Source organism: Microcaecilia unicolor, chromosome 5 (genome assembly GCF_901765095.1).
Source record: "Microcaecilia unicolor chromosome 5, aMicUni1.1, whole genome shotgun sequence".
NCBI classification, from domain to species: Eukaryota; Metazoa; Chordata; class Amphibia; order Gymnophiona; family Siphonopidae; genus Microcaecilia; species Microcaecilia unicolor.
The window spans coordinates 235,973,122-235,986,849 of NC_044035.1; the positions used below are offsets into that span (position 1 = coordinate 235,973,122).

The 13,728-nt window shown below is 41.8% G+C and overlaps 1 protein-coding gene across 1 annotated transcript in view; it reads right to left on the reverse strand.

Annotated features, from left to right (window-relative positions):
- LOC115471325 (T-lymphocyte activation antigen CD80-like) overlaps nt 1–13,728 on the reverse strand; it is a 61,243-nt gene that overhangs the window by 33,759 nt on the left and 13,756 nt on the right. The window contains exon 3 of the mRNA XM_030205026.1: nt 3,800–4,132. Coding sequence (XP_030060886.1) covers nt 3,800–4,132 — 333 coding nt within the window. The remainder of the gene's footprint in view (nt 1–3,799; nt 4,133–13,728) is intronic.

The following is a 13,728-nucleotide window of genomic DNA, read 5'->3' on the forward strand; positions in this document are numbered from 1 at the left end:
TTCCAAACACAGCTACACAGGCTATAACTAGTACAAGACACTGCTTTAAACTTATTTATGGCTGTAGGATATTTGACTGTTATCTCCTTTTTATAAAAGAACTCTGGCTCCTTGTTACTTACGGAATACCATACAAAATTCTAGTACTAACTTGCCAGATTTAGTCCTCTAGTTCTCCAGCATTTTTAGCAACTCATCTCATACTTTACACCACCTCCAGAAATCTTCAGATCAATCTCCTGGAGCTCCAAGCAATCTGGAATGCTCTAAAGGCTTTCAGAGATTGTTTGAATTAGAATAATTTGATGAGAGTCAATCAGGTTGCAATGTATTACACCAACAAGCAGGGGAACACTGGATCTCGCCCTCTGTGTCAGGAAGCCATCCGGATGTGGCTTTGGACACGCCATCACGGCAGGTTTCTCCAAGCCACTTATTTGGCGGGCGTAAACAACGACCTGGCTGACAGGCTGAGCAGGATAATGCAGCCTCAGGAGTGGTCTCTAAATATGGGCATAGCCCGCAAGATTTTCCGAGCATGGGACACCCCCTCCGTGGATCTTTTTGCCACTCAGATCAATCACCAGGTCCCTCAGTTCTATTCCAGGCTAGCATCAGATGCTGCCTTCCTTCTTCATTGGAGGACAGGCCTTCTGTATGCGTATCCTCCCATACCCCTGGTGGGAAAAGCTTTGTTGAAACTCAAACAAGACAATGGAACCATGATTTTGATCACGCCTTACTGGCAAAAGACAGATTTGGTTCCCTCTTCTTCTGGAATTATCCTCCAAAGAACCGTGGAGATTGGAGTGTTTTCCGACCCTCAGAACGAAAGGTGGCTTCTACATCCCAACCTCCAGTCTCCGGCTCTCACGGCCTGGATGTTGAAAGCATAGAATTCGCTTCTTTGGGTCTTTCGGAGAGTGTCTCCCGGGTCTTGCTGGCTTCCAGGAAAGATTCCACTAAGAGGTGTTATTCTTTTAAATGAAGGAGGTTTGCTGTCTGGTGTGATAGCATGGCCATAGATCCTCTTGCTTGTCCTACACGGACCGTGCTTGAATACCTTCTACATTTATCTGAGTCTGGACTCAAGACCAACTCCATAAGAGTTCACCTTCGTGCAATTAGTGCTTATCATCAACGGGTAGAAGGTAAGCCTATCTCTGGACAGTCTTTAGTTGTCACTTCATTAGAAGTTTGCTTTTATCGAAGCCTCCTGTCAAACCTCCACCAGTGTCATGGGATCTCAATGACTTTCTCACCTAGCTGATGAAAGCTCCTTTTGAGCCACTAAATTCCTGCCACCTGAAGTACTTGACCTGGAAGGTCCTTTTCTTGGTGGCTGTTACTTCAGCTCGTAGGGTCAGTGAGCTTCAGGCCTTAGTAGTGGATGCACCTTATACTAAGTTTCATCACAACAGAGTAGTCCTCCGCATGCACCCTACGTTCCTGCTGAAGGTGGTGTCAGAGTTCCATCTGAACCAGTCAATTGTCTTGCCAACATTCTTTCCCCGTCCTCATGCCCACCCTGGCAAAAGCAGCTTGCACACCTTGGACTGCAAAAGAGCATTGGCCTTTTACATGGAGCAGACGAAGCCTTACAGACAGTCCGCCCAGCTGTTTGATTCGTTTGATCCCAACAGGATGGGGGTCGCCATTGAGATAAGCACCATATCCAGTTGACTAGCAGATTGCATCTCCTTTCTTATGCCCAGGCTGGGCTGACTTTGGAGGGTCATGTCACGCTCATAATATTACAGCCATGGCTGCGTCGGTGGCCCACTTGAAGTCAGTCTCCATTAAACAGATTTAAAAGGCTGCGATGTGGTCTTCAGTCCACACATTCACCTCTCACTACTGCCTTGAGCAGGATACCCGACACGACAGTCAGTTTGAGCAGTGTTGCAGAATCTGTTTGGGGTCTAGAATCTAACTCCACCCTCCTAGGCCCATTTTGTTCTGTTCCAGGCTGCACCCTCATCTAGTTGTATATAGTTGCAGGTTAATCTGCGTTAAGTCCTTGCCCTTGCAAGGCCCAATTGACCAATGTCTGTTGTTTTGGGTGAACCTGGATGCTAGGGATTTCCCACATGTGAGAATTGTAAGCCTGCTTGTCCTCGGAGAAAGCGAAGATACTTACCTGTAAGCAGGCATTCTCCAAGGACAGCAAACTTCATATTCTCACAATCCTGCCCACCCCCCCTTGGAGTTGTCTTTTCTTCACATTTTTATTTTGTAGTCCGTCAATGCAACTTTTGATTTGACAACCTCGCAATCAAAACTATTGGACATTCTCCTCACTATTGCTCAACGGCAAATTCTGCAAAATTGGAAAAATGCACAGTTGCTGAATATTCACTTCTGGTGGAATACGGTCCTACAACATCAGAAGTTTGAGTTTGCTGAGAAACGTCGGATGATAGTATCTACGAAAAAAATTTGGTCTACTTTGGAAACCTACCTTCAAACTGTTCAGACCACACCTTCAACCAACACAAAGGACTTATTTGTCAAACACCTGGACGCTTTCCCTCCTTTTTTCTTTCCCTTTCTCTTTTTTCCTCCCTCAATTACGGTGTATATAGCTTCTAATGTTATTCCATCATTGTTTCCTTGTTATTGTATACTTGGAAATTAATAAAATATTTTGACAAAAATAAACCTGAAAGGCGCGGTCGCGTTGTGGGCGGGAAGGCACTCGCTCATGCACGTTGGAACGTTTGCTCGTGCTCCAGAAAGCTCTCATTCTTTTTGCTTTGGCATTTTGACAGGGGGTGACACAGGGTGTGTCTACCCACTTGTGAGAATATGAAGCCTACTGTCCTCGGAGAATACCTGCTACAGGTAAGTATCTTCACTCTACCGCTGGGATACCGCAGCAGCCCAGCCGTAGTTTCTACTCCCACCACGTGTAATTTCCAGTGCTACAAAAATATTTTCTATTTTTGTAGCGCTGGTGTTACCAAAAGGTTAGTGCGGGAGCCCTTACCGCCACCTCAGTGGATGGCAATAAATGCTCCCCCCTGAAAAAGCCGTGCAGTATGTGTGGTTCACTTACTGCACGGTCATCTCTTTAAAAAAAGAAAAAAAGAAAAAAAAAGGCAGCCTTTTATCCACTGCAGTAAAGGGGGCCTCAGTGAGAATCAAAAATGTGTGCCGATGCTAGCACAGGCCTCCTTTTACCGCAGCTTAAATTAAAAGGACCCCTTAGTGCACATCTCACACCTAACTTTGGCCGCAAGCATTTACACCTGTCAAAAGCTGGTGTAAATGCTGGTACCCAGCTAAGGCAGTTAAATACCTTTATTCTATAACATCACACCTAAATTCTGGGAACACCCGACTTGCCCATGCTCCTCCTATGACCACGTCCCCTTTGCAGTTGTGCGTGGTATGAAACCTAGGTTCACATTTTACAGAATAGGGCGCAGACATATCAACATGCAACTCTTAATTAAGTGCTTATTAGCTAATTAGCTAATTAGTGTGCAGGTCTGCAATATGTGCCCGAATTTGTGTGCCCAACTTTGGGTGACCTGTACAGAATCCATCCGGAAATCACCGCTACAAGTGAAGCTTGAACTTGGCTCCCAGGATTTCTTTTGACTTGTACAGGTCTGTACTCTAACTAGTACTTCACATCTTCTTCCATTACATTACAGATTTTCTATCACCAAAAAATGCTAGAACAGGGATAAAATTGTATTATATTTATGTTAAGAGGAACATTCACAGATTTTTTTGAACTGTTTTTCATTTAATAAATCTAGCATCGCTAGTTTTTCTCATCAATTCTCACCTGTAACCGTCAGTGCCACAGACAGATGTAGCGGGGATTTATATTCATTGCCTTCTCGTTTTAGCAAGTAGCAATCATAGGTTCCCTCATCAGACACCTGAATTGCAAATAGGAGCAAGGAGCAGTTGCTGTGCAAGGTGGTACGGTTCACATAGGCCTTGTTCTGGTGCTTCAATTCTATCTTCCCTTCATTCAGTTCGAACAACACCGTTTTGTTCTTCTGCCAGTATACACGAAAGTTAACTAGGGATTCCACACACCCAATGTTATGACTGCAGGGCAGCTCCGCTGTGCTATTGATCACTGCCCAGATGGGTACAGGACTAGCCAGACCTAGAAGGAAAAGCAAAATACACAAAGCATTTCTAAAGACCAGGTGTTTGCTCTTAAACCAAGTGGAAACCATTAATATTTACTTACGGTATCCCTTCCAAAATCTTTTTTTTTCATAAGATTTTAATATATCACCAACACTGAAAAGTGTAAAAGTTAAAATATTTGACAAAATTACAGCAATTTCTAGGTAACAAATTATTATTTTCAGAATAATTTTATATATACATGTATTAACCCCTTAATTCTATATAGTGCGCCAAAAGTAAGGGTCAGTTAAGGGGGAAGTCATCGATGTGGGTCACTGTTAACCTGAATTGTGGTAAATAACCTTACTTATGTCGGGTTATTTTAGCACAGGGTCCCATTTTATGCAAATCAGACCCTGTGCTAAAATAACCGATTTATGGTAAAATAAACCAATTTAACAAAAGCTCACATTGATAATGTCCCATCTAATCAAGGGACCCAGGTTCAAATCCCACTTTAACACTTTTATTTTGTAATTGTGAGTCCTCTGTGGACAGAAAAACAGGCCGATATTGAGCCTGCAGGAGGCAGGCCAGCTATGTCCTGCAGTCGGTGCCGAGCACACATATTCAGTGCCGGGCCATTTCCAGTGATGGGACTATCCGGGGGGAGGGGGGGGGTTGGCCACCTTAAACTTAACTGGCTAAGTTAATATTCAACGCTGGCTGGCTAAGTTTATAGTTGCCAAAGACAGGCATGCTATTTACGTGATCCAATATAGCCGCTTAACTTAGCCAGTGAAGCGCTGAATATTCATGCCTAGCCGGCTATAATCACATGATATAGCCAGTTAGCTGTAATGCATTGACCGTGAATATTTAGCAGGAGGTAGCTGGCTATTCTCCGCTGAACATTCACGGATAGCCGGTTAAGTGTTATTTAACCGGCCAGGAACCGTTCCTAGCCGGTTAAATAGTTTTGAATATCGGGGGAATACTGTATCTGAATGTACATCACTTCATTAGTCTTCAGGCTTGCAGATGGCTTATGTATTTAAGTATAGTCCAGCCGATAATAAGTGAAGTTTCCTATTGCTGCTATGTTAGACATGAAATGTTTGCTTCTTTCTGAGAGATTTGTGGCCATAAACCGTTTCCTTAGTAATTGACCAGACCAAAAATGACTGACTACTTCTGCATTATGCAGTAGGATGGTGTACAAACACCAAGGAAACATCAAGGGTCCTGAAAGCTTTTCCCAGGCTTTGAGGGATTTACAAGGACCTGGTGCCTTTCTTTCTTTGTCAATATGTACATGATTTAATCGTGTGTGCTAATAGTTCAGAAACATGTAAAACAAGCTATGCGTCATATAGGAATTAAGTTGCAATGGTTAATCTAGAATGACATTTTTTGAAATGTATTTACATTTATGAAGGGAAGGAAATAACTTTTCTAAGAATCACGGCTATCTTAAAAGTGTCTTCCCCTAGCAACATATCTGCAAATTAACTGTATTTTTGTGAATAATAGATTTCATGCAGAGTACTGAATTTCTTTATGCCATGGTAAAGGAACCTGGAAAAGGCAGCTTTAACCAGAATACCCTGTCTGATTATGCTGTGTTTGTGCCTGCGAGTTGGAACAATTTAAAGCTGTGAATATTTATAGACAGTGGACAGGAGGATTTCTAACTTATGAGTTTATTTTGTGCACAGTTGTTCAAAGTAATTCACAATGCTTTAAAGTGTACAGATTGAAGCTATAAAGGAGCTGGAGGGGACATTCTTAGGGAAAATCTGTATTGAAGGAAATATATACAGGTAAGTAGCAATTTTGGCTGAAAGAAAATTGTATTGATAATAAGAAATGTGTTTGTTAGTTGCCATTTTAAAAACATTATGATAACATAGCAGAGATAGGATAGATGTCAGAATGAAGAAGTGAATGATATAATACAGGAAGAAATGAACATTACTGAAAAGTATTTTCTTTCTGAAAGTAACTTCTTAAATGTATCAGGACCTTTCAGATTTAGTGCACCCTGCTGGGCTCCTTAAGTTAGGTAGGGTTCAAACAATTTCACAGCAAGTGGGACTGAATTTTTGATCTATTTCCTTCTGCCTCTATGTGTTGGAACCTACTGAAATGAAATATGAATGGTGTGTTTTTATTTTTGTTTGAATAGAACTATGTTTTGAATCCTACTGTGGGGATGAGCCCAAGTTCAGACCTCTTATAGGCATAAGCTGTTTTTTTCCTGGGATAATAATTTTTGTTGTTTTTTTTAATTATTATTTTTTAACACTAGTGGCATTGTATAAAGGCTAGAGAGAAAATCATAAAAACCCTAAATCGTTCCTTGAGTGGGACTTACAGTTTGAGAACCTGATGCGGTTTTGATGCTGCTGCACTGTTAACCTGTTCATTGAGTTCATTCCTGTATTCTAGTTGAAGTTACTACATTATCATCTGCTACCTATGCATTCTTCCTGACTTTCCAGCTGACACCCGAGAGGTGACAGTATTTAAACTGATTCGATGAAAATTTTAAAAGAACTGGGCTGGCTACTACCAAAGCCCTTAGGGACAAAAGAGGCTGCTTTGGGAAATAAAGGAAAATGTTTGCCATTATATGCAGCTTTTCTTTTAGAAAGGCTTTGACAAAAATTCCTATTTGACCATCATCATAAATATTTATAGAGAAATTTGTAAAACTATGCCTTAGTAATTTAATTGTATACTTTTGTTATACATCCCTCAAATATGGAAAAGGATCTAGATTAACTGCTATGAATCCTAATTGGGAAAAACATCAATGTTGAATAGAATAGGAAAGAGGACATCAATAATAATACCCTAAGCATCCACCAGAAATGGCAGAACTTCAAAAAAAAAAAACTTGTAAAACACCCTGCTAATGCAGACACACTGAAGAAGAATTGTGGAAAATGTTTTATCCTTTGACTGTATATTTGGTATCATCCACAGGGCCCTGAACACACAAACAATGGTCCAGGTCTTTCATTCATGGAAAGAGAAGACAAGTTTGCAGATCAACTCCTGCACAGTTTCCAACACTTGGGGGCCATTCCTGTATATACAGATTGATCACTCCAAGCTGCCAAAAAGGGGGGGGGGGGGGGGGGGGGGGGGGGGTGGATTAAGTGCTTAAATATCTGCTTGTGATTTGTTTGCAACAAATGAAGAAACTGATATTTTTTTCATTTTCTCCCTTTGGTAACCTTTTCAGTTTGTACTTTGATTTTACTGTTTTGAATTAACGCTGTATGTTTGTAGAACCTTCTTTTAATATTTGAGGCCTTTCATTCACTGTTTTTTCATTGTAGGCCAGACTACATGGAAGGTGCCACAACGCAACTGAAACAAACTTTATAGAAAACAAAAATGTGAAGGCGGCCCATAGTACTGAGGCCCATCATGAATCTGCATGATTTATAACATCAACTACCTTGAGGAACCGAATGATTATGGTGGGCTCATCTGCCATCAGGATCACCGGCCTACTATTGCAGCACAGTTTTGTGGGACTGAACCCAAGTTTGTTTTTATTTTTCTTGCATTTGAGGACTTATTCCTATTATTGTTTTTAGGAGTTTATTCTTATCTTTAATTATTTTGTGTATATCATTGGAATTACTAAGTTTGTGGGGATTAAGAAAAAGTGACAGGTCAGATGAAAGACATATGTGTTTTTTGAACATAGTTCTAAGAAAAATTGTGTTTTCTTCTTGTCCTGAATCTTATGTCTGTTCATTTCAAGAGACTCTCTCGCTGTTCTCCTTACTGCCCAGCTGAAATGACACCTCACACAAGTGCTGTGACAAAAATGAGGATACCACCTGCTGATAAGAGATGGGAACCATGGCTACTGCAACAGATACTGCCTTATAACTGAAACTCAACCACTTTCCTCCTTCAGAAGTGGAAGCCTCTGGATTAGGGAATGGAATACTGAACGTGAGAGCATAAGAGATTCCAGCATGGTTAACCCAGACTCTGACATTTCCATTTGTGAGCACACCTGAAGAAATCCAGAATAACCCAGTCTGCACTGGTTGAAGCCTTTTTAGGAGAACATGTGGTCAGCAGTTTTTTTCTAGAAGTGAAGATTGGTTAATCTTTCTTAAAGATGCAAGTAAGCTCTGGACAGGATGAAAGTATATTTATACATATAGAAAAGAGTAGTTCTGTGATCAAGATAGGACTGATATTGAACTGGCCAGCCCCTTGAAAGATTAATGTTTTATTTGGTCCTAGTCCGTACAATCATGAGCATCATTGCTATAATTATGTTGTCAAAATGCTTACTACAATGTATTTCCATTCCTTGCTTGCATTGAATTCCTTTAGCTTAAATAGTTTTAATATCTGTTTAAAAGTACCCAATAGGTGCAGCTTAGTTGTTGATGCTCTATGTGGCAGATGACTTGAGACTTATTACCCAAGCCTAGAACTAATAGAATTAAATTTGACTGCTTGGCATGAATATGTGATCACATACATGATCAAAGGGGGGAAACATGATATTAAGGTTATATTTGAAAATAATGGTCCCTCTATTCATAGAGGGAAATATTGGACGTTAAATGTTAGTATAGTAAATAAGATGGAAAATAAGTATATGCTGTCTTTACCAGATGCAGGAAACTGGTATTAGACATAAACATGTTTGAAAGAGAACAGGGAAGTGAATGCGATGTATGCAGATGTCTGAGCATACAGATGATGTATGGAATAATGTATGATAGTTCCACATTCCTATAAATGATAGATTTTTACTGGCACCACTAGCAGTTTTGGAAAATACCCCAAATCCCCTGACCTTGTAGATGTAAGTAGAATATAATCTAGCCAATGATTTTTCAAAGTTAATTTATGACTTAATGCATTCTCAATAAAAGAGCAGAGGACCTGAGGGATTTTGAGACAGTTCTGGATGAGCTCACTGTCATTAAGTGGGACCCACGCTCTCTCCCAAAGGCCTTTGATGTATATATATTTTTTTATTGATGATGTGTGTGTGTGTGTGTGTATGGATTGATTTCTTTCCTTTGGCCTCCTAGAGATTGGAGTAAAGAGCTGGGTATTTACCCTGTCTGATGGGGTCTTAGGCAATCAGCTTCATTGCATACCCCCTAGTCCTTGTATTTTTGGAAACGGTATACAAGCGATCCACGTCTACCAGTTCCACTGCACTCAATATTTTATAGACCTCTATCATATCTTCCCTTAGCCATCTCTTCTCCAAGCTGAAGAGCCCTAGCCTTTAGCTTTTCCTCACAGGGAAGTTGTCCCACCCCCTTTATCTTTTTTTGTTGCCATTCTCTGGTTCCTTTTCTAATTCCACTATATCTTTTCTGAGATGCAGTGACCAGAACTGCACACAGTATTCAAGGTGCAGTCGCACCATGGAGCAATACAAAGGCATTATAACATTCTCATTTTTGTGTTCCAGTCCCTTCCTAATAATTCACAACATTCTATTTGCTTTCTTAGCCACCCGCTGCACACTAAGCAGAGTCTTTCAAAAGTATCAATGATGACATCTAGATCTTTATCCTAGGTGGCGATTCCTAATGTGAAATCTTGCACCACGAAGCTGTAGTTTGGATTCCTCTTTCCCACATGCATACCCAATATCAGTTCATTATTTAATTCGCATGCGAAATAAATAATGAACTGATACAGTGTGAAAGAAGCTCTTTAGGTTGGACCCTCAGGAAAAATGGTGACAAAACTAGCAACACTGTGTCAGAGTATCAAAATACTTGTAGTAAATTTTAAATGGCGAGATGGAAAGATACCAAGTTTAATTACAAAAGTGCACCAAAGAGGCCCAATGTGTGCAAATGGAATGCGAAATGAAACATTGGAGCATAGTAAGAGTTTGCATAAACAAATTGTGCCGTGACAACTATGAATGCCTGAAAGGTATGTCCACTCACCAATAGGGTCCAAAAACCAAGTGAAATTCGAGTTAAAACCTCCCTTGCATAGGAAAAGACGTGCAGCGGTACCAGCTATTATTTAAAGTGGCATAAGGAGTGCAGGAAAAAACCATGCATGCTCGTCAAAGAAAGCAAGCTGTTTGCTGCAAATACAAGATGAAATGTACATAGGAAGGTGCATGCTCGTCAGTTTCATGCTGTTGAATAAAGATGTAGAAAACTGTAGGAGGGTTGCTAAAAAAAGAGGGGCTAAAGATGCTGATAAAAAGTGCAGTCTAGTACATAAGTACATAAGTAATGCCATACTGGGAAAAGACCAAGGGTCCATCAAGCCCAGCATCCTGTCCACGACAGCGGCCAATCCAGGCCAAGGGCACCTGGCAAGCTTCCCAAACGTACAAACATTCTATATATGTTATTCCTGGAATTTTGGATTTTTCCAAGTCCGTTTAGTAGCGGTTTATGGACTTGTCCTTTAGGAAACCGTCCAACCCCTTCTTAAACTCTGCTAAGCTAACCGCCTTCACCACTTTCTCCGGCAACGAATTCCAGAGTTTAATTACACGTTGGGTGAAGAAAAATTTCTCCGATTTGTTTTAAATTTACTACACTGTAGTTTCATCGCATGCCCCCTAGTCCTAGTATTTTTGGAAAGCGTGAACAGACGCTTCACATCCACCTGTTCCACTCCACTCATTATTTTATATACCTCTATCATGTCTCCCCTCAGCCGTCTCTTCTCCAAGCTGTATAGCCCTAGCCTCCTTAGTCTTTCCTCATAGGGAAGTCGTCCCATCCCCGCTATCATTTTAGTCGCCCTTCGCTGCACCTTTTCCAATTCTACTATATCTTTCTTGAGATGCGGCGACCAGAATTGAACACAATACTCAAGGTGCGGTCGCACCATGGAGCGATACAACGGCATTATAACATCCTCACACCTGTTTTCCATACCTTTCCTAATAATACCCAACATTCTATTCGCTTTCTTAGCCGCAGCAGCACACTGAGCAGAAGGTTTCAGTGTGTTATCGACGACGACACCCAGATCCCTTTCTTGGTCCGTAACTCCTAACGTGGAACCTTGCATGACGTAGCTATAATTCGGGTTCTTTTTTCCCACATGCATCACCTTGCACTTGCTCACATTAAACATCATCTGCCATTTAGCTGCCCAGTCTCCCAGTCTCGTAAGGTCCTCTTGTAATTTTCACAATCCTGTCGCGATTTAACGACTTTGAATAACTTTGTGTCATCAGCAAATTTAATTACCTCGCTAGTTACTCCCATCTCTAAATCATTTATAAATATATTAAAAAGCAGCGGTCCTAGCACGGACCCCTGAGGAACCCCACTAACTACCCTTCTCCATTGTGAATACTGCCCATTAACCCCACTCTCTGTTTCCTATCCTTCAACCAGTTTTTAATCCACAATAGGACATTTTCTCCTATCCCATGACCCTCCAATTTCCTCTGTAGCCTTTCATGAGGTACCTTGTCAAACGCCTTTTGAAAATCCAGATACACAATATCAACCGACTCCCCTTTGTCCACATGTTTGTTCACTCCTTCAAAGAATTGAAGTAAATTGGTCAGGCAAGATTTCCCCACACAAAAGCCATGCTGACTTGGTCTCAGTAATCCATGTCCTCGGATGTGCTCTGTAATTTTATTTTTAATAATAGCCTCTACCATTTTCCCCGGCACCGACGTCAGACTCACCGGTCTATATTTTCCCGGATCTCCCCTGGAGCCTTTTTTAAAAATGGGCGTTACATTGGCCACCCTCCAATCTTCCGGTACCATGCTCGATTTTAAGGATAAGTTGCATATTACTAGCAGTAGCTCCGCAAGCTCGTTTTTCAGTTCTATCAGTACTCTAGGATGAATACCATCCGGTCCAGGAGATTTGCTACTCTTCAGTTTGCCGAACTGCCCCATTACGTCCTCCAGGTTTACCGTGAAGTCAGTAAGTTTCTCCGACTCGTCTGCTTGAAATACCATTTCCGACAACGGTATCCCACCCAAATCTTCCTCGGTGAAGACCGAAGCAAAGAATTCATTCAGTCTCTCCGCTACGTCTTTGTCTTCCTTGATTGCCCCTTTTACCCCTCGGTCATCCAGCGGCCCAACCGATTCTTTTGCCGGCTTCCTGCTTTTAATATACCGAAAAAATTTTTTACTATGTTTTTTTTGCCTCTAATGCTATCTTTTTTCATACTCCCTCTTGGCCTTCTTAATCTGCGCCTTGCATTTGCTTTGACACTCCTTATGCTGTTTCTTGTTATTTTCAGACGGTTCCTTCTTCCATTTTCTGAAGGCGTTTCTTTTAGCCCTAATAGCTTCCTTCACCTCACTTTTCAACTAGAAAAAAAGTGAGAGCTTTGCAAAGCAGTATGCCAACATGCAAATTGGTAAAAATAAGCTAAAATAAATATGAAACAGAACCGTGTTACTGGAGGTCTTGCTCCTGCAAACCTTGTTCATGAAAGCCTTGCTCCTGCAAACCCTGTTCCTGAAACCTTGCTCTTGAGTTCCTGCCTAGTCTTTTTCCTTTGTGTGTTGTCCCAGAAGCCTTGTCCCTGTGAATTTTGTCCTTGAAGCCTTGTTCCTACATAACCTTGTTCCTGAAGCCTTGTCCCTGTGAGTCTTGTCCCTGAAGCCTAGTTCCTGACTTATGCTCCTATAGCCAAACCCTGTTCCTGGCTCCACTCCTGCTCCGATAGCCAAACTCTATTCTTGCCTTGTCTTTAGTTTTGCTTCTGTTTGTTCCTGTTGCCTAGCTCCAGCCCTGCTTTGTCTGCTGTGTCTGGTGTCTTGTCATCTTTTCTCATGTCTGGATCCAGTTCTTGCCCTGCCTAGCCTTGCCTGAACCCAGTTCTGGCCTTGTTTGTGTGCCTTGTTCCTATCTGGGTTCATTTCTTGCCCTGTTGTCTTCCACTCCTTGTCTTGTCTGGATCCAGCTTCTGTCTTGCCTGTTTGCTTTGTCCGGTTGTGCCTAGCCTTGCCTTGTCCCGATTCAGTTCTTGCCTTGCCTTTTCTGGACCCAGTTTTAACCTAGTTCTGTGTCTTGCCTTGTTCTGCCTGGGTTCTGGACCCGGTTTTAACCTGGTTCAGAGTCTTGCCTTGTTCTGCCTGGGTTCCAATTCTAGCCCTTTGCCTTGCTTTCACTGCCTTGTCTGGATCCGGTCCTTGTCTTGTTTGTCGTACCTTGTTACTTCAGTCCTACCTAGTTTAGCCTTGTCTTGTCCTGCCCAGTCCTGTCTTGGTTCTTGCTCTGACTCCTGCCCTGTGCCAGCCCAGGGGACTTGTCTGCCGCAGTCCTGACTATGGCCCAAAAGCTCACATTCCCTGAATTTGTGACACCATCGCTGCTCACTGAGCAGAAGATCTCAACATTTTCTCCACAATGACACCTAGGCAACTCCTAATGTGGAACCTAGCATCATGTACAGTAGGCATCATTTGAATTATTCTTCCCAATGAGCATCAACTTTGCCCTAGTTCACATTAACCTCCCTGTTTACTAACCCACTCAGCAATGCCGACACAGCACATTCAAAGTGAATAGGCTGTGTCGGCATTAGCGCATGGCAGCTGCTAGCATGGCTTAGTAAATGTGTGTGTGTGTGGGGGGGTAAATTTTATCTGCA